Genomic DNA, 24728 nt, shown 5'->3' on the forward strand with positions numbered 1-24728 from the left:
ACCTGAAAGTCCTGAGGACATCTATGAACTTGTTTCTTGAAGACTTTGTACATTTTATCTGATGTTGGAGTTCTACCATCCCTACCATCACTTTTCTTCCAGTATAGTCCTTGTTTTAATGGAGTGCAAGAAGTTAGGTACCAGCAATAAATTATTGTCTGTACAGTTACATTTTAGGTAAAAATTCACTTAATAAAACATAGAATGAAGATGTTTTATATTAGCTAAATTTTATATTTAATACTGCATTGATTTTTTTTTCTGGTTCTGTGTTTTAAAGCATATATTAGCATAAGCTGGGGAGAGAGATCTGTGTTAACCAGCTCTGTGTGTTACAGCTCTGTGTGTTGCTGAGCCCTTTCTGGCATGGCATTTTCCAGCTACAAGCCATTTATTTTAATGATGACATTTACCAGGGACAGGCTACTCACACTGAATATATTGTGTGCATTTGATTTCCTAATATGAATCCAACCAACAAATACACACAGTGACAGTGAGTAAATTGGCAATGTAAGTAAAATCACTGTGATCTATGGTTGGTTTACTTAAAATCTATGACACAGATTTTCATGGGACTTTTTTTTTTTTAAGATGACTTCATATGAGTAAGATTTATGGTGTGTTTCTTGGTTGGGGGAGGGGGTTTGTTCTGTGTATTTCTTTGTCTACGATATTCAGTGGTCAGGGGTTTTTTCTGTTTTTTGAAGTTGCTGTAGAAGGAAAAGCCCAATGCAAAAGAGGCTAGTGCTAAAAAGCAATGCTTTGTTGTTTCAGAGTTGTTAAGGCAGTTAAATAAGAACTTAATTTTAATACTTTAAATAACTAAAAAATTGCTTAACAGATATATTCTAAGTTCCACTGAAAGCTCCTAGCACAGTCAGCAGTCTAAACCCCAAGCTTCTTGATTTCCTTTAGAAGACTAAATAAAATTAAATTTTAAAAATACAGTTTTATCTACTGTGACAGAACCAGTTACTGCAGATTTCTTAATGTCTTGTCACTTTTAACATTGCCTGTGATACAGTGACAATTTACATTTGCAGGTCTTACTGAAAATATTGCCTTAGTTTATAGCATTAGGAGTAGTGAAAATGACTTATGAAATACTACTTTGCCTGAGCAAAGTAGATTTTTTTTTTTCCTTTGCCAAATCAAATTAGGATTTGAATCCAAGTTGCTGCCACAGAAATGTTTGTTACAATAGGTATATGTTACACATCTCTTTTCAGGTCTGTCCAGGTTATCATGGCTGTATCCTCCTGTGTCCTCCATTCTCTTTGAAAAGCTGTTCCAAGCTGGAGCCTGTGTTTCCAGCACGGGCTGGACAAGTGGGGCTGACAGGTTTGCAGAGCATTTTTCACCTCTGGTGTTGTAGTCCTACAGGAGCCAATCTTGTGCTGCAGGCTCATGGGGCACCCACCATCTCCACCTCTGAATAGCTTATCTGATAGTGGGGAAAACCAGTGAGGAGCTGGGCTGCCCTGGAAATGTGGGATGGTAACATTTGTTAGATGTCACTGTCTGTGCAGTGTGTGGGTGAGTTTCAGTGCTTTGCATCCTCCCCTTCCCCCTCAGGAAGGACTGAACAGATCCTGGCTGCTGAAGGAGAAGGCAAAGCTCTGTTTCTTCATTCCACCTTCCTTACTCTGCACTCCTCTGTCTTCATTTGGATTTGCTTGGTACTTTTTTTTACCTTTGGGCTGATTTATTTTAATTCAAGTTGGGGGAAAAAGTGAATACAGGACTTGCACCCTAAGTCTCCTAGTCTTTACTGTCTTGTGGATTGGCTTGCTTCCTTTTTTAAATGCACCTTATTTAGAAACTTGTTAGGTTTGAAGAGGAATTATCCTCTTAAGGGGGAAAGCACAAGCAAACATAGTTTGAGTTTGTTCAGTTGAGACTTTGGATATTTCCTTTAGGGGAAGATAATTCTGCGTGCTCTGTGTTATTCTGGAACCTAAGATAAATTGGTGTGAGATGGTCAGAAAACAGATTTTTCTCTTCTTCCAAGGGCTACCAGTGACTCTGTTCAGGACAGAAATGCAGGCTGGGTTTTTGGAGTAGGAACTATAGGAGCATGTATTGTCAATAGCCATGGCTGATACCTCACTTCTTTCCTAAATAGCTCATAGGCATTTTTCTGGCTGTTCTTGGGGGTTTTTTTTTTTGCCTTAAACTACAAGCACCCTAGCTGGACAAAGTGCATGCACAAGATAACACAATGGAGGGAGAGGAGAAAGCCTCAAATCTTATCAGAACTGCAATAAATAGTAGCTTATCTGTGTTCTTGTCTACTTGGTAGGACTGGTCAGCAAATAAATACCAATTAATGATTTGAAAATATGCACTTTATTCTAGAAACGGTGTGGGCTACCAGCCTTTTTGCCACCAATTTCCTTGTTTTGTCATATCCTGTTCAGTTGGTGTGGTCTGTCTGTGTGATTAACTCCTCTTACTCTGGATTACTGAAGGTAATTCAGCACCTTTTGTGTCATCATCCTCACTTTCCCCTATCACATACCCAAATGAAGAGTTCACTAATTTGGAGGGAATTCCAATCAATTAATTAATTGTCAGTTAACAAACTTTTAATTACTGATTCTGGTATTTAAACAAACACATTCAAGCTTAGGCAAAACATCCCTCTCCCTCCCTGGTCTCCATCCCAGCAGCCACACATTGGCTTTTTCACTCCTATGTGAAAACTTGGGCATTTGCTGATGCAGGCCATTGCTTTGTTCATTGCTTATCCTTCTGTGTTTTAGAACACAATCAAATCTTCTGCCTTGGTCATGTTGTATTATTTAGTAACTACTGAGGAATTATGGGCTGTACAGTAACAGTCAAAGCTATTCACAGCTTCAGGGCAGGTTAATCTGCGTTGCAAATGCCGGTTTGAGGACTGAGGGCATTATAATATAATAATATAATTATTTTTATAAAAATAATTTACATTTTGAAGTCTTTTTCTGTCTTCCATGTAGTAATAACTACTGCAAGATTGTTGTTATAAACCGAGATGGGGAGAGAAGGTCTCTTCATAAAATTGTGTCTCTTCTGTGTCAGCATTTAGACATGTTATGTTGTAGAACAGAGCTTTAGAGCTGGTCATGCTGTGGTGACAGTTTGGTTGCTGATAGGAATGCAGGTTCATATCCTGAATCAAATCTGTATTCTCGTGTGGCACTGCAGTAACTTGATTCCCCCTTGCTCTCAGCACTACATTTCACTTTCGTCTTTGCCTCTTGCAAACTGATGGCTGGATTTGCACAAGGGAAGAAGCTCCTCTGAAGAGTGTTGTACCAGGTGAAGAGGATTCTGCAGTCCTTTGTTTTGCTGGATTTGCAATAACTCTGCTGAAAAACAAGCTTTGGACTTTCAGAACCTGTACATGCTTTGTTGCCACAGTTTGAATCTGTATTTGTGATTGTCCTGGTTTGTCTGCTGGCCCAAAACAGGAATCAGTTACAATTGGTCTGGTTCTGAGGTTGCTTTTAATGAGTAGGAACTGATAAATGTGGGGACACTGGCTTTGCTGAGATAAGGCCAGTTTCAGGATTTGTTTCAGATGTCTTTGAAGATTCTGCCCTCCTGTGTCAGTTGGTACAAAGCTTCTAAATTTTGCATCACCCCACTCTTGCTCCATTTATGTTTTGTAGGTACTGGGTGCATAGTTGTGCACTTGTACATGGTTTTGTTTTGCCCTTCTTGTAATTAATGAGGAGAAGGCAAGAGTTCCTTACCTCACCAAGTGAACAGATTCTGGCTTTGTATCCCTACAGATTGAACTTTCCACTGCAGCTGTCTGAGACTGTGAGCTCAATGATTCTTGTTCCTTCCACAGTTGGATGGAGCCTGTCTGGCAGCAGACAGTCTTGCTGTGTTAGTAGTAAGTTAATTGATGTCACTTTGACATTTGCATACAGGAAAAGTTGAACTGAATGAAGAAGGGCCCAGTTCCTGACAAGATTTAGAGACTTTAAGGACTACAGTGATGTAACACTAATTTTCTTTGCTGTGTGGCATGTGTTGTTACTTGTTTGTGTAAATGGAGATCCTGGCAGCTGTTGGTTCTCTGAAGCACTCTGGGAGGGACAGAGGAGCAGTTTTGTTTGTGTTCCTAAATTACTGAGGTGTAAAGTGTCATTTTCATCTGGTCTGGAGGCTTTTGCACAAAGTCGGACACAGGAAAAGTGTTCTGAGATCTGCTAGCTGGCTTTGGTGGGATTCTCTCCACCTGACCTGTTTCCAAGAAGGACTCAGGAGAGCTTGTTCAAACAAGCCAGCTCTGTTCTGGGCCTTGCCTGAGCCTCCTGTCTGGGCAGGGCTCTGGTGGGTCCTGTTGCAACTCCATGGCTTCTTAGATCTGAAAAGATGATAGAAAGTCAGTGGTTTTTACGCTTTCATCTGATGCTATCCTGATGAGTTATTTCAATGTCCAAGTCCATTCTCCGTCAGATTTTACCCATTCAAAGAGTGATCAAACTTCAACTCAATGATCAGTTATTGCTGAAGGTTTTGTAACTTATAGTATCAGGTGAGTACAGTGAACAGGTGTTAGAGCAGTGAGGAATATCTGTATACCAGGAAAAGAAGAAAAATATTTCACTTTTAAATTTAAAAAATTAATGCTTTTGTAAATTTTCTTACAAGGTTGGGAGTTCTTTGTGCTTGTTAATTATACTATGTATAAATCATAGATTTGTATCTCAAAATCCTTTTCCAAACTGGAGATGATGAATCAGATTTCATGACTACCAGCAGGCTACTGGATTTGTCTAATTTTTATCATGTGAACCTTAGCAGTATTTTAAAGTTAAATTTGCAGTAATAAAACAACAAAACAAAGAAAATACTCTATAGAAGAAATGGTTGCTACATTTGTGCAGTAGTTACATTTTTACTTCCATTTTTACTTTCATTAACATCCATTGTAGCTGTCCTCAAAGTTTTATTTGCTATGTGTGTTTTTGCAAAAACTCTTAAAAATGGATTATGACAGATGTGTTGTTTGCTTTGATTCCAGTATTCGTTGCTGACAGCACGCAGCACTTCTGTGTCTATGATTGTTCTTAAGTTGGCACAAGTATCACTTGAATTATATTGCTTGTGGTAACAAAAGGCTTAAATGGATTCCAGTTTCATGATTTTCTGTGGCATTTGGGAAACAAAAAGGAGAGGAAAGCCACTTTAATAAATTTTCAAGATTGCAGAAAAGTTCAGAGCTTTAGGCTCAGGTTCAGTGCTGATGGTTCAAAGCTGTAAAAAATGTGTTGAGTTTTAATTACTCTTCTTTCAGCTTAGGAATGTTATGATGCAGTTAGGCTGTTTTTAAATCCTACTTACCTAGGAATTATGAATAGGCTAGCCAAACTGTAATATGTAGTTTATAAATATATATATATGTACACACACACACATATATGTAGTATTAATTTCTCTGTGCTCTGAGGCCATTTTATTTCCTTAATTAGTTGTTCATGACTGAAGATTTAGGGAGCAGGATGATTTAAGCAGTCAAGTCTTAATTCTCCATGTAAATGGAGACTGAGGTGTACTGTAGCTCATAAGAAAAAAACAGATGCAATAATACTGCTATTGTTAGAAAGCATTTGGATGTCCAAAACATGTACAGTGTGTTTTTATTATCTCCTAAGGTTTGTGAGCTCTACCATAGCACCAGTCCAGAACTGAGCCTTTGGGGAGTGGCACCCCCATTTTCCTGGCACTCCATTTCAGGGGGTGTTCATTGGCATTTCCACAGCTTGTGTTTAGCTGGGCTAATATATCCTCAAGAATCAGGGTTCCTGTGACTTTGAGGTGACCCTGTGTGGTGCTAACTCAGGTCCATCATGGTTTATTAATCCAGGTTTTGACTGGCAGAGACTCTTCTGTATCATCATGCCCTGAAGCAGCAGAACTGCTGTGCATATACTGCATTTAAGCTCATAAATTCTGCTAGGACCTGAGCTGACTTTTAATTCTGTTGCAGATGCATATACAACCAGCATAAACAGCTCATGGGTTTGCAAATTTGAGTTTTTATGTCAAAGTAGCAGGTGCATAATTCATCTCCCTTCTGAGTGAAGTGTTCTGCCCCTCCCTGCCTCGGTTTCTTGTTCTGGAGAATGAGAACAGGTTGTGCAGCCTGAGACACACTGGACAGGTTGCTTCACCAAAAGAGGTTTGTGAGGAAAGGGAGGTTGGGCTCTGAAATACTGTTTGCTTCTTCCTTCAAGAAAGGGTGGGGAGAGCACCTTGTGCAACTCCCTGGGCTTCAGATTATTCTCACAATCCGGACAAGGCTGCATTCAGCCTGAGACTCATGCCTTGTCATGTTAAGAGAGTTTTAATTTTTGTTGTGCAGACAGGAAAGGTGCTCTGAAAAGTCTGTGGAATGGGTCAGGGCCCTCCTTAACTCAGATGATTGATGTGTCACGTTTTACATTTCCATGTACCCTATCATGTCAGTGATTTTCTTTATCCTTGACAGGCATTAAATTGTGAGGAACAGAAATGTGGGTTTATTTTAACAAAAGATTTGTTATTTTAACAAATTACCATCAGTTATTTTACTTCTGTGGACTTCTAAAATATAGTTGTGGATATATGTTTTGATAATTTTTTATATATGCAAGCTTATTGTTGCTCTTGCACTTTAGAGCAAGAAAAACTGGCAGAATTTTTAAAGGTTTGTTCTTAGTCTAATGGATCATCATTTCAGATTTGGACACTTGTGAAAGAAATTTTAACAAATTTGAGTCAAACCTTTTAGCACCTGAGAAAGGCTCATTCAGTTTGAAAGGGTTTATATGCAAGTACTTAAATAATCTTTGCTCTGTCTAGCAGGAGGAGCAGTCCATTATTCCCAGCTGGCTACTACAAAGCTTTATATATCCATGTCAGTCCCTCAAAATACCCTGTGTCAAGTGAAGGAAATTGTGTATTGCAATGTCATTTTTGCTGTTGGCATCACAAGAAAGTACAGGGGCAGTGGGAAACTCTCTCAAAAGTTAGGTAAAAAGCCATGCAGGTGCACTGTTTGCAAGTCCCATCTCTTTGATGAAGTTTCCAAATTCACAGATTTTGTAGCTGATCAAGCTAACTAGTTGAGTTCTAACTCAGCTTTTACCAAGTATGAATTTTAGGTGTATTTTTGCTTATCACCAGATAATAAAGGAGGGAAATGAAATACTATTTGCTTAATGGTTGGTTGAGATTAAAAAAGAAAAACTCTTCCTGTCTGTATTGGTGAAGAGAAATTGTCCTTTAAATGACATGAGAAGTGTCTGAATGTTGTGAAGGAAAATATTTCTTTGATGACCTGTAATTGTGCTGGGACTCAGTTAATAGGCAGAATTGTCACTGGATTGGTTCTTTATGGGGGTATGTTACCTCTGTCAGGTTAATCTGTTTTAGAAAGGAAAGCATAAGTGACAGTCTGTAAAGATTTGTGGTATTTTCAGCCTCTTGGAAAATCAGAGACAAATCAGGCAAGTTAAAACCTTATTCCTTGAGCTGTGACCTCAATGTTGCTAGAAACAGGCTTGAGCTCAGTTGCACTGCCTTCATCATTAACATCTGATTTCTGTGGAGTGAAAGGAGGAGAGTGTGTTTTAAGAGCATTGGTTTCAGAGGCCTGGAGGAGTATTGCAACTGCACAAGCACAAAAGGGACAATGTGCTTCTTAAAAGCATTACAAACTTGGTATGCAGAATTACTTTATGGATATTTGGTAAGTAGCAGCAAGTCTAATTAAAACTTTGTTGGTTTGTTGGTATGGAATCCTGAAACTGCTGCTAAGAAGTTCATTCTGTAGTGAATTTTTTTAATGACTGAACTAAGACCAGTTTTACAAAACTTGCTTTATAACATATCAGTTAACAAAGAAAACAAAAAAAGAGTCTTGTGGCTTTTGGTAATATTTGCCAAGAGAAGCATGTGCAGAAGTGGAACAAACCAAAATTAAATTTTCTTATATCCTAGATTATTACTGCCTGAGAAGAATTTTCTGGTTCCTGACATTGTTCTGTCACTGAACCAGAAAACAAGTTTTGCTAAGGTAGTTGTTCTCCAGCATTCAGACATCATTCCACTACACGATTTCCAAGTAGAACAGAATTGGCATCATTCTTACATTTGCTAGGTAGTTGTCTATTTCTCAGAGTGCACTGTAGGTGCTGTTTGTGCTTAGTTCCCTGTGCTGTGCAGGGACTTTGAGAATTCAGCTGTCCCTCACAGCAGCATTTACTGCAGCTCGTACTATTTTACCTGAGAAAAACTAAATTAACCTGAGCTGTTTGCCCATTAAAACACTGTCAGTCACTGAGCTCTGTGGCACTGTGGAGTTGGAGTAAATTTTAGATGCTGCTGCTGCTTGGTTTGTCTAGACTTGGGTAAAGTAGATTATTTCCTTTTTAACATTAGTGTGCAACTGGCTTTGTTTTGTATTGGCTGTGCAGAGCCCAGCAGTTCAAGACCAAAGGAACTTTGATCAAAGCAAACAAGTACATTTGTCTGCATGAGAAGCATCTTAGGCAGTCATTTCCCTTTGTGGGTGCCTTTGGGCTGTTCCTGACTGTGGATGTTCAGCAGCAGAAGCAGTGTGATGGATTATTTAACCCTTCCTTGAGTAGGAGTTACAGACAGTTTGTCTAGACTAGCTGAATGTGTTATAAAGAGATTTGCTTTGTATCTTTAAAATACCAGAGGTTTTCTTGTAAAACTCTCTCTTAATATCAAAAAGTAAATTTGCCTGTCATTACATTTAAGTAAAGGCTAAGTCACAGAAGAAAAGACATTTCAAACAAAGAAAAGCCAAAAACCTTCAAATGTTAGCATGATCAGCAAGAGAAATCACTTAATTTTTCAGGATCAGCTAACATCCTTTTCTTGATAATGTTCCATTGCCTCTGAGGGCACTTACTTGATTTAATGTCATTACATTTTAGTACATGAGTACTAAAAACTCACTTAAAGGACTGCAATGTCTATAACCTTTAGTTAACCTGATCAGCCTAAGTGAATTCTGGCCAGAAGATATCAGCGTTTGGCACAAAAACGTTGTGCCAATCTAAGCATAACATTGGTAATAATGCTTTTAGCACGTTCTGAGATAATGCATTGCCTGTGCTGCCATGGCCAAAGGTTGGAGAGGAACCCTGAACACACACACACACACATATACCCACACCTACAGCAAAAACAAACAAATGTACAAAAAATGAAACTAAGAACTCCACTCTGGGTGAGTAACCTTTAAAAAAGGAGAAATTCCAGTGATTTAAAATGAACGTCTTGCAGGTTTTGAGTTTCTAAAGCTTTTTGGTAGACTTAATAGCAATAAACACACTCTGTGTTATATTTTGTGGATTAACTGAGGAACTTCTTGTTTATGAGAGCAAACTAAATGTATTCTAGTTGTATTATACACCTCTCAATGTGTGCAGTGTAGTAGGATACTGGTGTGTGGCCATCTCTGGTTGAAAGCAGAGCAGAGACTGGTCTTGCACAGAATCTGAATAAAAAGGCACTTAGCACTGGATGTACCTTAAATATTTTTGAGTGGCATCTTTTCTCTGCTCTCAGGCCTGAGCTGTACTTGTCATTAGTGAGATGGAGGGTGCAGAGCTGGCCAAACAAAGCTCTTTGCAGCTGAATCCATGCAGGCTCTGTGTGTGTTCAGCTGCTGACTGCACATGGATCAAAGCTGGAGCTGCGTTGCCACCTAGTGAGAAATCTGCAGGGACACGGTTCCACGTGGAACTGCACAAACTGGACACTACAGAGGGGGAAAGGAAATATCACCTGACCTAAAGTTCATGTCTCAGTTTATTTTGAGGTGTAGTTAAACATATGAAAACATAAAACTAAGGCAAGTTAGCATTTCCTGATAATGTTGTGAAATCTGGTTTTGTGGCTTCTTTACTTGTTAGAAGGACAGCAGTGTACAAACTGTTGAGATTTGTCAGATATGATTTGCTACTGTAATCTGGCCATTTGTTTCTATTGCCTGGCTATAAACGTTGTTGTGCTCAGAGGCGTTTGTGCAGGTTCCCAGGACTAGCCAGAACCAGTCTGGTGGAAAAACAGCTCAACCAGGGCTCCACCAAGGGCAGAGAGAATAGGATTGTTTGCAGTTGAGGTGGGAGAAGGATTGTTTGCAGTTGAGGTGGATCATTCCTTGATTGTGTTAATGCTGCAGCTGCACAAGCATTGCACCAGCGTGAAGGGAAAGATGCTGCAGGAGGGGAGAAGGAGCTGGCAAAAGAGGGAGCAATTGCTGCATTTAATGGGGCTGTTGCTTTAAAGTGTTAGTTTTCAGTACAAGAAAGCACAATCAGTGTAACTTTATGAAATTACAGCCTTGCAATTATTTCAGTTAAGTCCACTGTGACCATAGAGGTGAGAATTTTGCCAGTTCAGTGCTCCAGCCAGCATGTAGAATTATTTTATCAAATACAGAGCTTATGGCAAATTATTTCTCTGGTTTTTTTGTTTGTTTTTAAAAGAAATTTCACAGCATACTCTTGACAGATCTGCTGCTGTACTTCATGCTTTTAAGGAACTCATTGTATCACAAAGTGTTTAAAATTGTGGTCTGCAGTGTAAAAACCTGTGGTCTGTTGGGAAGGTGTTTGGTTTCAGGCTGTTACACAGTGCTGGGAAACAGGTGGGAACGTGGGATTTAATAAATGTGGATATCAGTAGTGAACCTGCTTTCATAACTTGATTGATCACAGCTTGAGAGTCAATGGCTATTTTCAATTTCCTTTCATTAATTATTGAAAACAGTGCAACATTAGAAGTGTTTCAGATTTTACAGCACAGGTTGTAAAATGTCTTTAGCAACAATTCCATTTCTATTTGGAAGGCCAACCTCACAACAGAGAGAACCCTTCTTACACCTTTTAAAATCAATTTATAGAGTTTGTAACTCCGCCTCTGCTTAAATTCTTTCTTGAGTTTGTTAAGCACTTCAGAAACTGCTGCTTTGCTGTAGAGAAAAGACAGATTGTGCATATAATTAATTAAAAAACAATAATAATCCAGAAAGCGTTGCTTTCACATTCTTAAGTTTCCTCTTTCCCTTTTCCCCCTACCTCTGAACCTGCTGTTGAGTATTAAGCAAGAGGACATAGAATGTGGAAAGTCTTAGATGAGAGATATCTAATCTTTGTTCTTCCTTGAAAAATGTTAGATTTTTTTTTCAATATGGTGGGTGCTTTGTAAAAAAGATGCTAAGAATTACCATTTAATTAAATTAAATGGGCTTAGATTATCTGCAGTAGGCAGCTGTTAAATACTCTTTTGGGCATTCTTAAACATTTTTGTTAGTTCAACTGGATTCATTTCCTAAAATATGACATCTTATTTATGAAGTATTGCTTATTTGCGTGTCAGTGAAAATGAGGAAGTGAATAAAAGGAAAGGATTGTTTTCATGGACATAATCATGGAAACAACTTGTACTGTCTGTCAGATACTTGATTCTGGACAAGTCTGGTGGCTGTATCAGAAGTTGAGAGAGAAGTGGGATTTTTTCACACCCAATTTCGTGTTCATCATAGCTGACAGAGTATAAATTGAGAAAGGAAAATTGCCGTTAAGTCTCCTAAGACACCCAGCTCTAGCTAAAAAGCCAATAAGGTGTTTATATTTGTGTCCAAACACTGAGAAAGAGTAGAGTAGCAAGTGAAAGTTACTCAGAATTTAGCAAACATCTACAAAGTCTAATTCCACAAAATGAAGATTTCCATGGATTTCTTCATGGAGATCACAGAAAGGGAAATATTGGCTATAACTGCATTTTGTTGTTCTTGCTTCATGCCAGCATTTTGTTTGCAAACACTACAGTTGCATTAAAACAAAAGATACTGATGGGAGATGGATTCTCTCACATTGCTACTGTGCTTGTTGATTCCCATGGTGTTTTTATCAACGGCCACACCAGCCCTTTATTTCTTTTTTCTTTTCTCCATACATTTGTTTCTTTTTAGTGCATATTTTGAGCATGTTTGCTAAGGTAAAGATGGATTATGCAATAAGGATTTGGTAACAGTGGAGAAACTTTCCGGGAAAGGTGTTACTTGTTCCATATTCCTTCTCTTTCTTTTAAGTCAAGTTCCATAATTGAGGTTTGCTCATGAGCCATTTCCTGTGCTAAAACTGCAAAACAGCGAGCCAGTGGAGACAAAAATAAATTTATATTTTCCTTAACTGAGTTAACACTGAACTGGTTTTGGTGTGTGGTGTGACAAGCTGCAGGCTGCTGGAACAGAGGGCAGGAATGTGTGTGGGATGAAGGGGGAACAGCCAGCAGTTAAATCAGCTTGGCTACCCCAGAGCCTCAGCCACCCCAAGGTGTGTGGGAGGAGAGGCTGGAAAAGCTTTTAGTGCTTGTTGGGGCAAGGAGTCATTAACTGGTCGGATGTATCTGTGTGATGAGGAATCACTCATGTGTCCCAGGAAGGCAGGAAGTGCTGTTTTAATTAAGGGAAAGGGGAATACTCTCATGGAAGGAAAAAAAATACTTAAAAAGAACAAAACTTTGGGGCTGAAACATTGCTGTGGTTCTGCAGCACAGGAGTTCACTGCCAGTGGCAATACAGGATGTTCCCACCTCCAGCTCCTCGTTCCTGTTGCGGTGTGTTGGCTGCACTCAGAGCTTTTATGACTTCCCTGATGTATTATTAGAAGAATAGAGTCTAGAAGTAATTTTCACAGAGCAGCAAGAATGGGCAAAGAGAGGAGACAGGGAAATTTTTTGAGTCAGTATTTCCCTGGAAGCGTGACCTCAGGTAGGGTGTGATGGTTCAGCTGGAATCTGGTGTTGTGCAGGATGTTCCATGGGGCTGTTGCAGGATGTGGTGTCTACAGCAGAAAGGGAATTAGGTCTGGATTAGATATAAGTTTTTGATGACAGGAGGGTGCAGGGACAGCCTTTGTGGGAAGAGGCTCGGGCCTGTGGGTTCCCAGGACAGCCCCAGTGGGCCCAAGCTGAGCCCATAGGCCTCGTGTGTGGTGCTTTGTGCAGATACATTGCAGGAGGGGTGGGAAACACTGGGACAGAGTGTAGGGAGTGTGGAACAAAAAGAGGGCACAGCAAGGGCAGGGAAGGAGGAGATTGGCCATGGCAGAGCAGATGGAGGAGCCTTGCTGGGGTAGCAGAGAGGGGCCTGCAGTGAGAGCATGGCCCTCACCCCTGCACCCCTCACAGCTGGGGCTGAAGTGAAGCACTGGAGGTAAGCCCATGAAAGGGAAGAGGAAATTTCTTGGTTTCATGTTTATCTTCTTTTAATTGGCAAAAAATAAGTTAATTTCATCAAGACTGTTTGGCTGAAAATAGCTGATAAACAATCTCCCTGTATTTATCTCAGCCCATGAGGTTTTTTTGTTCTTGCTACTTCTATTTTCTACCCCTGCCCAGCTGAATGGGAGTTTAACATCGAGCAAAGGTTAATAATCCACAGGACAATTGTGTGTAGGGTGAAACAGCTGGGGCTGAGATTTCAGTGTCTCCCTTGTCCATGCTTCAGGCACATTTCAAGACACACAGTTCAGTTTAGCTGTTTCTGGAAAAATTCCATTTGGGTGGTAAGGAGCTTCTCCATGATGCTCACCTAAGGATGGCAGGTGAGAATGACATAACCAAGTGAACAAAGCATATTGATTTCCCTTTAAAACTTAGTACTACCAAAGTAGTACTATTTAAGTTATATATAAGTATATAAGTAGTACTATTTAAGTATAACTATTTAAGTTATAAATAATCATATTTAAAAACATATAGAAGCATTTTAAGGAAGAAGCTTACTGTTGAAGATACTCCCTTTCAAAATACTGTCATACCCAAGCTGTGGCTGGAAAACTAATCCTTTAAAGGACTGAACCTGGAAAATCAGAATAGTGTATGTATAAAAATGAATTGTGTACACAGAAAAAGGACATGTGTCTTCCATCATGCTAAGAAACTTGGAACTGTCTGTCCCAAAAAAAGATGGGGCTGCTACAGTCTGTGCATGTTACTTTTAAAATTATGAAATGGTGCTATTATGTAGGCTGCTAGAGATCATCTAATTCTTCCATTAATGTACTTTGAAAACGTGTTCAGTATATTTGAGGTGTTTTAAAACCTTGGGTAGCAGATTTTGAAAGGAAATTAGGTGTTTGCCAGAATTGTCAGGGATGTGTAGGATATTGGGTTGTTAATTCCTGTGGGAATTTTAAGTGATACTCATGTTTTATGTTTTTTATCAAAGACTGATATATCTTTCTGTACAATTATATAGAGCAGTTATCTTTTTTAGTGCTTCCAGCAATTCACTTTCAGTGTCACTCTCCACACATGAGGCTACATTTTCTCCGTGTGCTGATTATGGTTGGGAATTCTCTTTTCCATCTTTGAACTTTTCTTCTTTGTTACTAAAGTCTGAACTTTCCTGCCCTTTAAATAACTTGAGCGACTCTTGACTCTCTAAATAAGTAGCCAGGTCTAAAATGGAAACTTTAACGTGTCTCCAGTTGCTAAAAAAACCCTCAAAGTTTTGTAAACAGACTGAAATTCTGGAACATTTATTGGTAACAGTTGCGTAAAAGGATAGCTTGTAAATGCTTTTTAAATTGTGATGTAAAGTGTGAGCCTGTGTGTTAAACAGATAAATGGAACACCAGGTTTTTATCCCTCTTCCTGATTGTATGACAATACCTTTCATGCAGCTGGCAAAGAAACTTCTAAAACTTGTGCTTTTAAAACTTGCAGTTCTGTTTATTATCCCTGTTGTCAATTATGTTTAATTTTGAAAAAAGTGCTGGCAGGGAAGGTTTAAAGAATGAACCAGAAAGTAATTTCTTCAGCCATATCAAGAACAAGAGAAAAATGAATAGATGAAGGGCTCAGAAAGGATTCAAATGAAGTTAAATAGTCCAGCCAGTAAAAGATGACAGTTTGGCTTAGATTCCAAGACCTGCAGGGTGTCTTCTTTCAGCTAAATGTTGTTTACTAGTGGAGGAGACTGCTGTAAATATGGGACACATGGCCACTACTAAATGACACATCACCTCTTGCTGCTTAAAGCCAACTTTCTCCATTGGCACATTCTGGAGTTGTCTTGAATCTTTTGTAGGTGTCTGGAGTCTGAAAGGTTAATTTGAATATGGGATATGTGTTTGGGACCTTTATTACTAAACAACATGGCTCAAATACTCAGCAGAAGTTTAGAAAACTTAGCAGGAGGTAGCAAATAGTTCATGCAATGTGGTATTCAGAATGATGCCACAGATAATATTGTGGCTCACAAGACAATGATGGGATTTTTCTTGGGATACCATCTGCTTGGGTTTGTGTTGCATTCAGAATGTGTCTGTGGGTACTTGGGACTTTATTTACCTCTTTGACTTGCAGAGGTAAAATTTAATTCAGTCTAGAAAAAGCATTTGCTAAAGGATTGAGTAGATGCTGATGTCATTTTTTTAAGTGCAAACAATGAAACATATTTGTCATCTCTGCCTTTTCTCCTCCTCCCCTTTCCTTTTTACTGGTCTGAAACATGGCTTACTTTGACCTTTGGGTCATGGTCCAAATGTACTTCAGAATCCATCATCTCTTTCCTGCCCTGTGGCTTTGTTGAATCAGTGTGGTATGTGCTTGTCTGTCTCCTTATACCTCATTTTCTTTTTCTTAATAGGCCTACTGTTGAACAAGTCCCTGCTGTGTTTAAAATAGGACTTTGTTCTGCTCTTAGCCCCAAGACCCCTTAGTCATAAAAAACCTTGTTCTGTAACTTCTATTCATTTGTTTTTCTGTTTGGAGATTTTATTTTCCACTTTGTTTCTCCTTCCTCATGTGCTGGTGCTCAGCCTGAGCAATTGCTGCACTCATGCAATATTACACAGAGGAATGAGGGAAATGGCAGCATATACTTTCTTCCTTTCAGCTCTAATTCCTTTCAAATAAAGCCCACAAAATATCAATAAAGGGAGCAGCCAAAATAAACTATTTTGAACACACTTCTTGCCTGTAAATAAAGCAGAACTTTCCTGCAGTTTCATGTTGGGTATTTCCACTTGGCTTTCCATCTGAAATAGGTATCAGATCCACGGTGAAGTGTGGTGGCATTAAAGTTGTTACAAAGTGAGAGACAAAATACAAGCAGCCAATTTTCTGAAGATCACAGTCATTCACAGAATCCCAGATTTTCATTCCCTTACCCTGCTCCTCAGAGTGCTCATCTCTGATCCTGTTTGGAAAGGACTGGATGTGTGCTTGAGTGAACCTCTCTGCTAGGAAAGGGATGGGAACCATTTAGTGTCAAATCACTGCCTTTTGTGATGGAAGGGAAGGTTACAGTGTGGCTTTAGTAGTTATTCTGCATCGAGGTGGTGTAAGAACTGATATTGTGAATATTTAGTGAAGGAAACACAGGTGTTTCCTTAGGTTGTAGAATTACATGTAAATAAATAGATGGACAAATAAAGGCCAAATTTTACATTAATTTCTTGATCAAAATTTCTCCTGTATCACTGACTGATATTTCTGCTTGCTGTTCAGCTTGCAGCTCCTAAGGTGCCATTACCTGGTGGTTTCTAAAGCATTGCTCTGTCATTTGGCTTTTAGATTGTATTTGCAAGGTTGTGAGGGAGGGGACACAAATTGCAGGTGTCACATGAAAGTTCTGGTAACAAAATTTGCACTTTGTGGATCTGAACATTTTTTGGGATTGAAATTCAGTCATTTCCAAACTCTCAGCTTTTCATCTGAATTTATAGATGGCTGAAAGATCCAGAGTCTAGCATAAATCTGAGTTACCTGTTAAATGTTTCACATTTACAAAGAAATCTTCATCTTGCTACTTGCATTTTTCAATATAATTGATTCCTGTTAAGAATGTAGGAGGGCACATGTGAAAATAGTGCATTGTAAATTTCTTTCTAGTGTAGCCCAATTATATGGAGAATATTCTCAAACCAAGAAATGATATTTTTATTTCTCCGTAAGTGCATGTGTAGGTCATTCTTGAACAATGACCAGTTGTATGGAAAGGGAATAGAAAAGTAAAATGTCTGCTTCAGAATTCAGACTGATGTTTTCCTCACTTATCAAATTATCATCAAAGCTATTCATTAAAGATTTTGCTATTTTTTCTAGAATACGAGTAGATAAGTGAAAAGAAAAAAAGTTTAAGGATGATTAAATAACAAAAATACCAAATTGTTTCAACAAAGAAGAAAGAAAATTAATGCAGTGTGGTTTGGTGTTGTGCAGAAGGATTGATTTGTGATCAGAAAAAGTAGGATTTGTTTAAAACAAAATCTTCTAAGCTTTGAGAGATTTCAGAGTGATTTCTGCTCTTCTTTTAGCTGCAACTTTTCCTGCTTTCTTCACTCTTCTCTAGAGCAGAGATGCAAACTAATGTATGCTGATGAAAATTTATACCAGTGTCATTTCATATAATGTGATTTTAAATAAATACTGTTGAAGAAGTAAACTGCAAGAAATTTAACCATAAGAAAAACACTTCTTTATTTTCTGAGGATGATCAGGTACTGGTGTAGGTATTCTGGGCAGGTTTTTGAGTTTCCATACCTGGACATGTTCAGAGCTCAGCTGGGTGTGACCCTGCGCAATCTGCTCCAGTTCACCTTGCTTTGAGCAGAGGATTTAGAGACCTCCACTTATTAATAATTCTGTAGTGTGGTGAAAGTCTGTCTTGTGCATTTGGAGGGAATTCTGCAGTGTTGTTAAATGTTTGGGATGAAAATCTCAGTGTAGTCTGCAACTGTACATTCAAGGAACTTCTGTAGAGTTCCTCAGTCTATGACCAAGGAGATCTTCTATTAATATGTGAATTCAAGAATCTGTTAAATTTTGAGCTATATGTGAGTATTTGAATTAAGCATTATTAAATATCCACTTGTCAGACTTCTTTATAAAGATTAATGAATTTTTTAGAAATTTCAAATGTGTACATCTTTCCAAACGTTGTGTTCTAAACAGCTTGAATATATAGCTAACCTGCAACTACCTTCTTATCTTCCACAGATCTGAAGAGGGAAGCCAGTATTTGTCACATGCTGAAGCATCCTCACATTGTTGAACTGTTGGAGACATACAGCTCAGATGGAATGCTTTATATGGTCTTTGAGTTGTAAGTTTCTCTCCTTGATTCTACATTCCATGTTGTCATTTGCTAAATAAAATCCTAAAAGTATGGCTGCTCATACCTGTAGGTTTTGTAGCTCAGATGGCTTGAGTACTTTGAAAATATTTATTTCTGGCAAGTTCAGGTTGTCCCCCCCCAAAAAAAAAAAAAAAAAAAAAGGCATTCCACTGTCTAAGTGGTGAATACCAGGGCTTTCCAAAGACAGGCATGATCTTTTTTGATGGCTACAGGGTAAAAGGACAAGTTGAAAATCTGCTGGTAGACATCATCTTTGGGTAACAGAGGGTATTTTGTTCCAGTTGTGAAATTTTATTTATTTCTTTCCACACTGTTGCTTCTTTAGCACTGCTTTCCTATTATTAGATAAGAAAGCAAAGTTATTGGTGTTTTTAAGTGTTCTTGTAAATCAGTATACCTGTTCACAATATATGAAAAGAGGCTTTTGTCTACAAGATTTGTTTTGAAAGCTTGAATGTAAGAGTTTAGTTATAAGAAGCAACAAAATATGACTTTTCAGCAATGGATAGGTATTTTTATTCAACATCAAGAAACCAAGAAGAGGGGCAGCCCTGAAATTACCACATTCTTTCTTTGAGAGAAAATTATTAGTTCTTCTTGAGTAGGTTTTATCTAAATGGGAAGGATACAACCATACATGTGAAATCGTCTTTTGTGCATATTTTGTATTTGATCTTCTTTCTCTCTGCCTACCAGCTCTTCTTTTTATGCTCCCCATATATTCATTCCTAGTCAGTCTGGGCATGTGTAATTGTGCCTCCTAAATTTCTCTGATCTTCCTCCATTGTGTTTTCTGGTGGATTTGAGCTGCTGATGTTGGAGTAACCACATCACACAGGTTTGTTAGGTAAAACTGGCTTACCCACTAGAGCCAAGAATTTGATTTGAGATGTCCACATAAAAAATAATTCTCACATGTTTTACCACTGAGGTAGTAGAAAATCCACAATAAAAACCTTAGGTAAAGCAGAAAATTGTTGTTTGCAAGTCTTCTGCGTTTTTTAAATGAGTTTGTAAACCTACAGTTTTGTGAAATAATTGTTATATGCTTTCCTCTCTGTACATTTTGATTCAATACTGACTTGCATTTTATTTTGAAAATCCCAAAGCATTGACCAAGACACTTTAATTACCCTATTATGAAATAATTATGTACACCTTGGGTAGTCATACTCAGATAATTAACAAGATTCTGAAATGAAAAAAAAGGGGTTGCTTCTATTTTTAACATGCTGATAGCTCAGAAATATGAGACAAAAGCAGTAATTATTTTTTAATGACAATCCAATTTTAATTTATGTTTGTACACACAAAAAGCAAGTCTGAACAATTAGAATTACTACACAAATACTGCACCTGACTTCAGGCCACATGAAAGAAGGAATTACAAAGCTAAATTATTTGAGGGATGATGATTGTTTATCATATGTATGTCCTTGTTTCCTTTGTACACAAAAAACATCAGTCTTTTGTAGCAGTGATAGAAAATGAGAAAGTAGGAGCACCTGTGCTTGAGATGTGGGAGGGAATGGAAGGGCTGTGGCAGGATGTGGTGTTGTGCTGGGGGGATGCTTTGGTACAGGGATCCACAGCAGGCTGGTGTTTGTGTGGAGTGAGGCTGCATTGTCTGAGTCTGAGCAGTTAGGGGCACTCTGTAGCTGTGACCAGAAAAACAAACTTGGAGTTAGCACAAAAGCATCTCTGTACATGTAGGTAATTCATTTTCCTCCATTCTGCTTTCTGTTCATTATGCTGTTACTGTAACCAGCTCAACTGATTTGCAGCAAATTTCTGTCTACAGTAATAAAATAGATTTCATTAGGGTCTAGTTACTCTGAAGGGACTGAAAAGGGGAAGATGACACAGATCTGCAGAGGAGACATAAACCCATCTGTGATGAGTGATTTGTGGGCTGGCAGGTGCTTTGCATGGAAACTAAGGCAGGCCCAGCACATAAAATGTGTGGAATAACCAAAGCTAAAACTTGGTGCCATCACTTGCACATAAATGATACACTGGTTCACTGCTGTTCATGGGCTGTGAGCTGCATGGGGCTGCTGCTAGGAGAACCCTGAATGCCTTGCCAAACCTATGATACAGGAAAAATACAAGTGAAATAAGCAAATGTAGCGTGTACCTGGGAACAGCTGATTGAACCACTCAGGAAAATGTACAATTTGTGCCCAATTTTCAAAGCTTTTGTAAAAAGAAACATATTAAAAATCAAACTGCAATTCATAGAGGCACTGATGAAGATGCACAGTATCAATGAGGTTTAACACCAAAAAATGAGCTCTGTTTTGAGCCCCTTATTCATGCACAGCCCCAAGCACTCTTTAGACTGGCCTATATCTCAGAGCACCAGCAGGCTGCATGGTGCTGCTGTAATAAATTGCAGTGAAGCACATGGCCATAATAGATGAAGTGCCTGTGTAGAGTAAGAGGCAGACCCTATCCCACAAGGCCTTATTGCTAAGCTGAAAATATTATTTTAAAAGTATTTAGGTGTTACTGCATTGCAAATGAGAGAGGATCTACCTGTGCAAAATGATTTCCCTCACACGCATCCCAGCTGCCCCCACAGAAGGGCTCTTTACTCTGAAAGAAATGATCCCTTGGAGGCTCTGGAGACACCTTACATCTGGAAAAGGCCAATTCTACTCTCTATTATAAAGTTGCAATTTTCTTTCCCATTTTTGGTGTTATTTGCTGGCAGCTGTATAGAATCATGAGGTCATTTAGGTTGGAAAAGACCTCATAAGATGATCAAGTCCAACCATTAACCCAGCAATGCCAAGTCCACCACTAAACCAGGTCCCTCAACTCCCCATGTACACATCTTTTAAAGAACCCTGGGGATGGTGACTACACCATTAACCTGGGCATCCTGTTCTCATGCTTGACAACCCTCTCAGTAAAGAAATTTTTACTGCTATCCAATGTAAACCTCCCCTGGCACAAATCAAGGCCATTTTGCCTTTTGTGATTGCTTTTGTTACCTGGGAGAACAAACCAACCCTGACCTGGCTATAACCTCTTTCAGGCATTTGTAGAGACTGATGAGGTCCCCATCAGTCTCCTGGTTTAATTTAGAATATTGTTTTCTCTGTGGTATACAAGTGTCACTTAATATTCTATTGCTTATTACATTTTTTCCTAATGATCATTGATTTTTATCAGTGAGAATACTTTGAGAAGGGTCAGAGCTACTTGCAATATTTCTAAAAGAAAGCAAATATTAATTTTGAAGGGTCTGAAAACTAGATTTTAGATTTATGGGTATATTATTTGCAGTTTATCCTCAGTATATGTGGACTGAGAGTACTTCCATGCTGAAGAGCTCAGATACAGGAGCAGTGAGTGCTTTCCAAAATACCTTGATATTTGGTAATTTGCACAATGTTGTCTCACCACTATACATAGGTGGATTTGTTTTTCTTGGTGCATTCTAAGAGAGATTTATATCTTGGGGCATTAGAAGAACTGATGTGTTAAGATTGAGCAGTTAGGATGCATAAATAAATATAGTTGTGTATGTATAGCATTGCCATTTAATGTAGCTAGCATGTAAAAATGCTCCAGGTTTAAAATCTCAAATTCATAAAATCAATGTTTAACAGGGTTGTAGTTGGCCTATTTGAGGTAAGTGAAAATGGCAAATATATAAAAACTGGCCAGGTGAGGGGGAAAATGCCATTGTGCACAAGCCTTGAACATACATAGTACAAAACTCAGTAAACTCAGTAAGAGCTGTATGTCAGCTCTGAATTTTTTTATCTTATTTTCATTAAGTAATAATTCAGTTCCCTAAATGAAGCAGGGCTTCTAAAGCTTTCTCATTCTTCATCTATAAATTAAATTGTAAGCCACATCCCTTTAGGTCTGCAGATTCAAAGCTATCATACCCCAGTATGAAATTGAAAGCACAGATTTCTTATGCAGTATGCTGTCTGCTCTTCAGTCACTGCTGGTGTCAGAGCAGATTTTATATATATATATATATATATATATATATATATATATATATTTACTTATTCTGTGTATTTTTTTATTTATGTAAAATACATCAGTCCTAGTCAGTTCATGTCCCTTCCATGAGCTCCCTCTGCTGGTGGCAGGGAATTCTCTCAGGTTATAACTGTTCTGATGTTTCCCAAATTTTTTTTCATCATCCACTTATGTCTTCACTATGAATATATTTGTATGTTTACTTCAGTGGATCTTAACTTATCTTTTTTTCTTTTTTTGTGGTTTTCACATGCTTATGCTGATAGTTACAAAGCCTTGAGACTTCCTGAACTTCTCTTCCATCAATATTCCAAAACTTTATTGGTTTTTTATCATACAAGGCTTTCAGTTTCTGCCAACTCATCTTGTGATTGAGCTGTTGCTGAGTTTTTAGTCACTGAATTTGCTGGGATTTCTTATAACTGAGGTTGACTCTGGCTTTTTTTCAGCCTCAGCTAGACAAAAGTCTCATGATTTTTAGTAAAATTCAATGTCATGTTTTGAATATATTGTATCAAATGGAGTGATAAAAGCCCTCTTTACACATGAATCACAATCTTCTCTCTAAAAAAAAGATTTTGTCTTGAAAAAATACTCAATTGAAGTGAGAGATTAAAGTACACCTGCCTCCTGTTTGTGCTTGGGAGGCCAACAGAGCTCATCTTAATGGAGTATAACTTTCAAACATATTTGCCAAGAAGAAATTCAAACTGGCACTTACTGGTACAAAATTTCAATTAAAAATGCTGGAATCTGTAAGTGGGAGGTAGAAATACATGTTAAAGACCATGCTGATAATAAACACCTTGTGTAATAGAAAAATTAATGTAAAAACATCACACTCCTCCCTCCCTGTCTCAGAAACTATTCATGCTCTAAAAAGCTTGAGTGCCTCTGGATCTTTAATTTCACTGACTTGTTATAAAGTACAGATAATTTGTCTTCTAAAGGGTTCTGCTGCTTCATGAGAATGACATCTCCTTATTTTTGGTAACTGATCATACATTTTATATATTCTACATTTGAGAGAGGGTTGAGAGGTTGACATGAGGGATTTTTTTCAAATGAGCCAGTAAATTCCAGGTCCCTGCCCCATGGCTCCTATATGGACTCTGTGATATCCTCTGGGTGATATTTATGTATTTATATATATATATTTATTATTTATATTCTCTGGGATGTATGGACTCCGTGATACCCTCTGGGTGATATTTATATATTTATGTATTTATTTTTATTTTTAAATATTTGCATCCTCCGGGTTTTATGGACTCTGTGATATCCTCTGGGTGATATTTAGCCCTGTATGCAGACCTGGTGTCAGGAGCTGTGCAAGACAGAAAAACTGCTGGGAATAAAACCTACAGAGAGGAATATTGATGCAGTGAAGAACAGTCATGGTTTGGCAATATGGGGCTCTTTGCACTCTTCTATGTGTTTTTCTTTTGGTCACCAATCCCTCTTGCAGTTGTCAGTGCTCTATCCACGTGATAGTGTATTTTGCATGAGGGATACCTTAGGGGTTTATTTGAGAGTTAAAGCTTCTGCACATGACTTGTGGCTCCCTAAGCAGAGGTTTGGCATTGCAGGTATGTAACCAAGCAGGAGTGATGGTGATATTCTGAATAACTTACTGAAACAGCCCTGGGAGTGCTGGCTGTCCAGATGCCCTGGAAATTCTACCTTTTGGGTTTTTTCCCCCTTTATTCTTTGTGGAGAGTAAAAAGAAAAGGTGTGAAGCTGAAGATGTCATGTTACATTCAATATTTTTGCAAGTGCCTTATTAAACATGAGTCATGTGATTTTTATTGTTCTGTTAACTCATGGCTCTCTTCTTGCCCCATCAGGCTGAGAACATTTCTAGATAAAAATCTTAGGTCCCTTTCAGGAGAGGGAAAAGAAGGGCAGCACCAGGCTGCTTCATTTTAGAGAAATGGCAGCCTAATTTCAGACTAAGGTCTGTGAATTTGTCTCCATCCAAAGTGTAGTGCTGCTCATTGTGGGAAGTTTGGTGATCAGAAAAATGAGGAAGAAGAGGAAAAAGGTATCAACTTTCAGAGCTGGTGATACAGTATGTGGGCTGTCAGTGTTCTCAGGTGTTTGTGAGCTGTAAAATCTCATCTTGGCTGCTTAATTATCCAGAGGAGAATGCCAACTGGCAAGACTCTACTGTATTTCTAGAGTATTTTTTAAAGTCTTAATTTAAAAATTCAAATTGAGTAATATTTTTTTATTACTACAGTTGTTAGTATAGAGTTGCACTTGGAATGCTTATAAGAACACACTTAACCTAATATCAGGAGCTAATTGTTAAATTGCAGTGTTATTTTTGCAGAGCATTGACTTTTCTTGCACACCTTGTTCAATGAGCAGTTTAAACAATTAAGTAAATGTTTGGTATTGGTAATGCTTTTAGAGAACTGTTACATGACTTGAGGGACATAAAATGGCTAACCTCTGGCAAGCCATTTTCTATTAGATTACCCATTAAATGCTGTTTTAATGAGTAATGCACTGTACTTGTATCTAGAGTATAAGA

At 38.3% G+C, this 24728-nt stretch overlaps 1 protein-coding gene across 10 annotated transcripts in view; it reads left to right on the plus strand.

Moving 5' to 3' along the window:
* Positions 1–24728, plus strand: part of CASK (calcium/calmodulin dependent serine protein kinase) — a 187651-nt gene that overhangs the window by 61819 nt on the left and 101104 nt on the right. For all 10 annotated transcript variants that reach the window (XM_063181790.1, XM_063181802.1, XM_063181784.1 and 7 more), the window contains exon 3: positions 18043–18148. In XM_063181790.1, coding sequence (XP_063037860.1) covers positions 18043–18148 — 106 coding nt within the window. The remainder of the gene's footprint in view (positions 1–18042; positions 18149–24728) is intronic.

Source organism: Melospiza melodia, chromosome 2, assembly GCF_035770615.1.
Source record: "Melospiza melodia melodia isolate bMelMel2 chromosome 2, bMelMel2.pri, whole genome shotgun sequence".
In the NCBI taxonomy this organism is placed as follows: Eukaryota; Metazoa; Chordata; class Aves; order Passeriformes; family Passerellidae; genus Melospiza; species Melospiza melodia.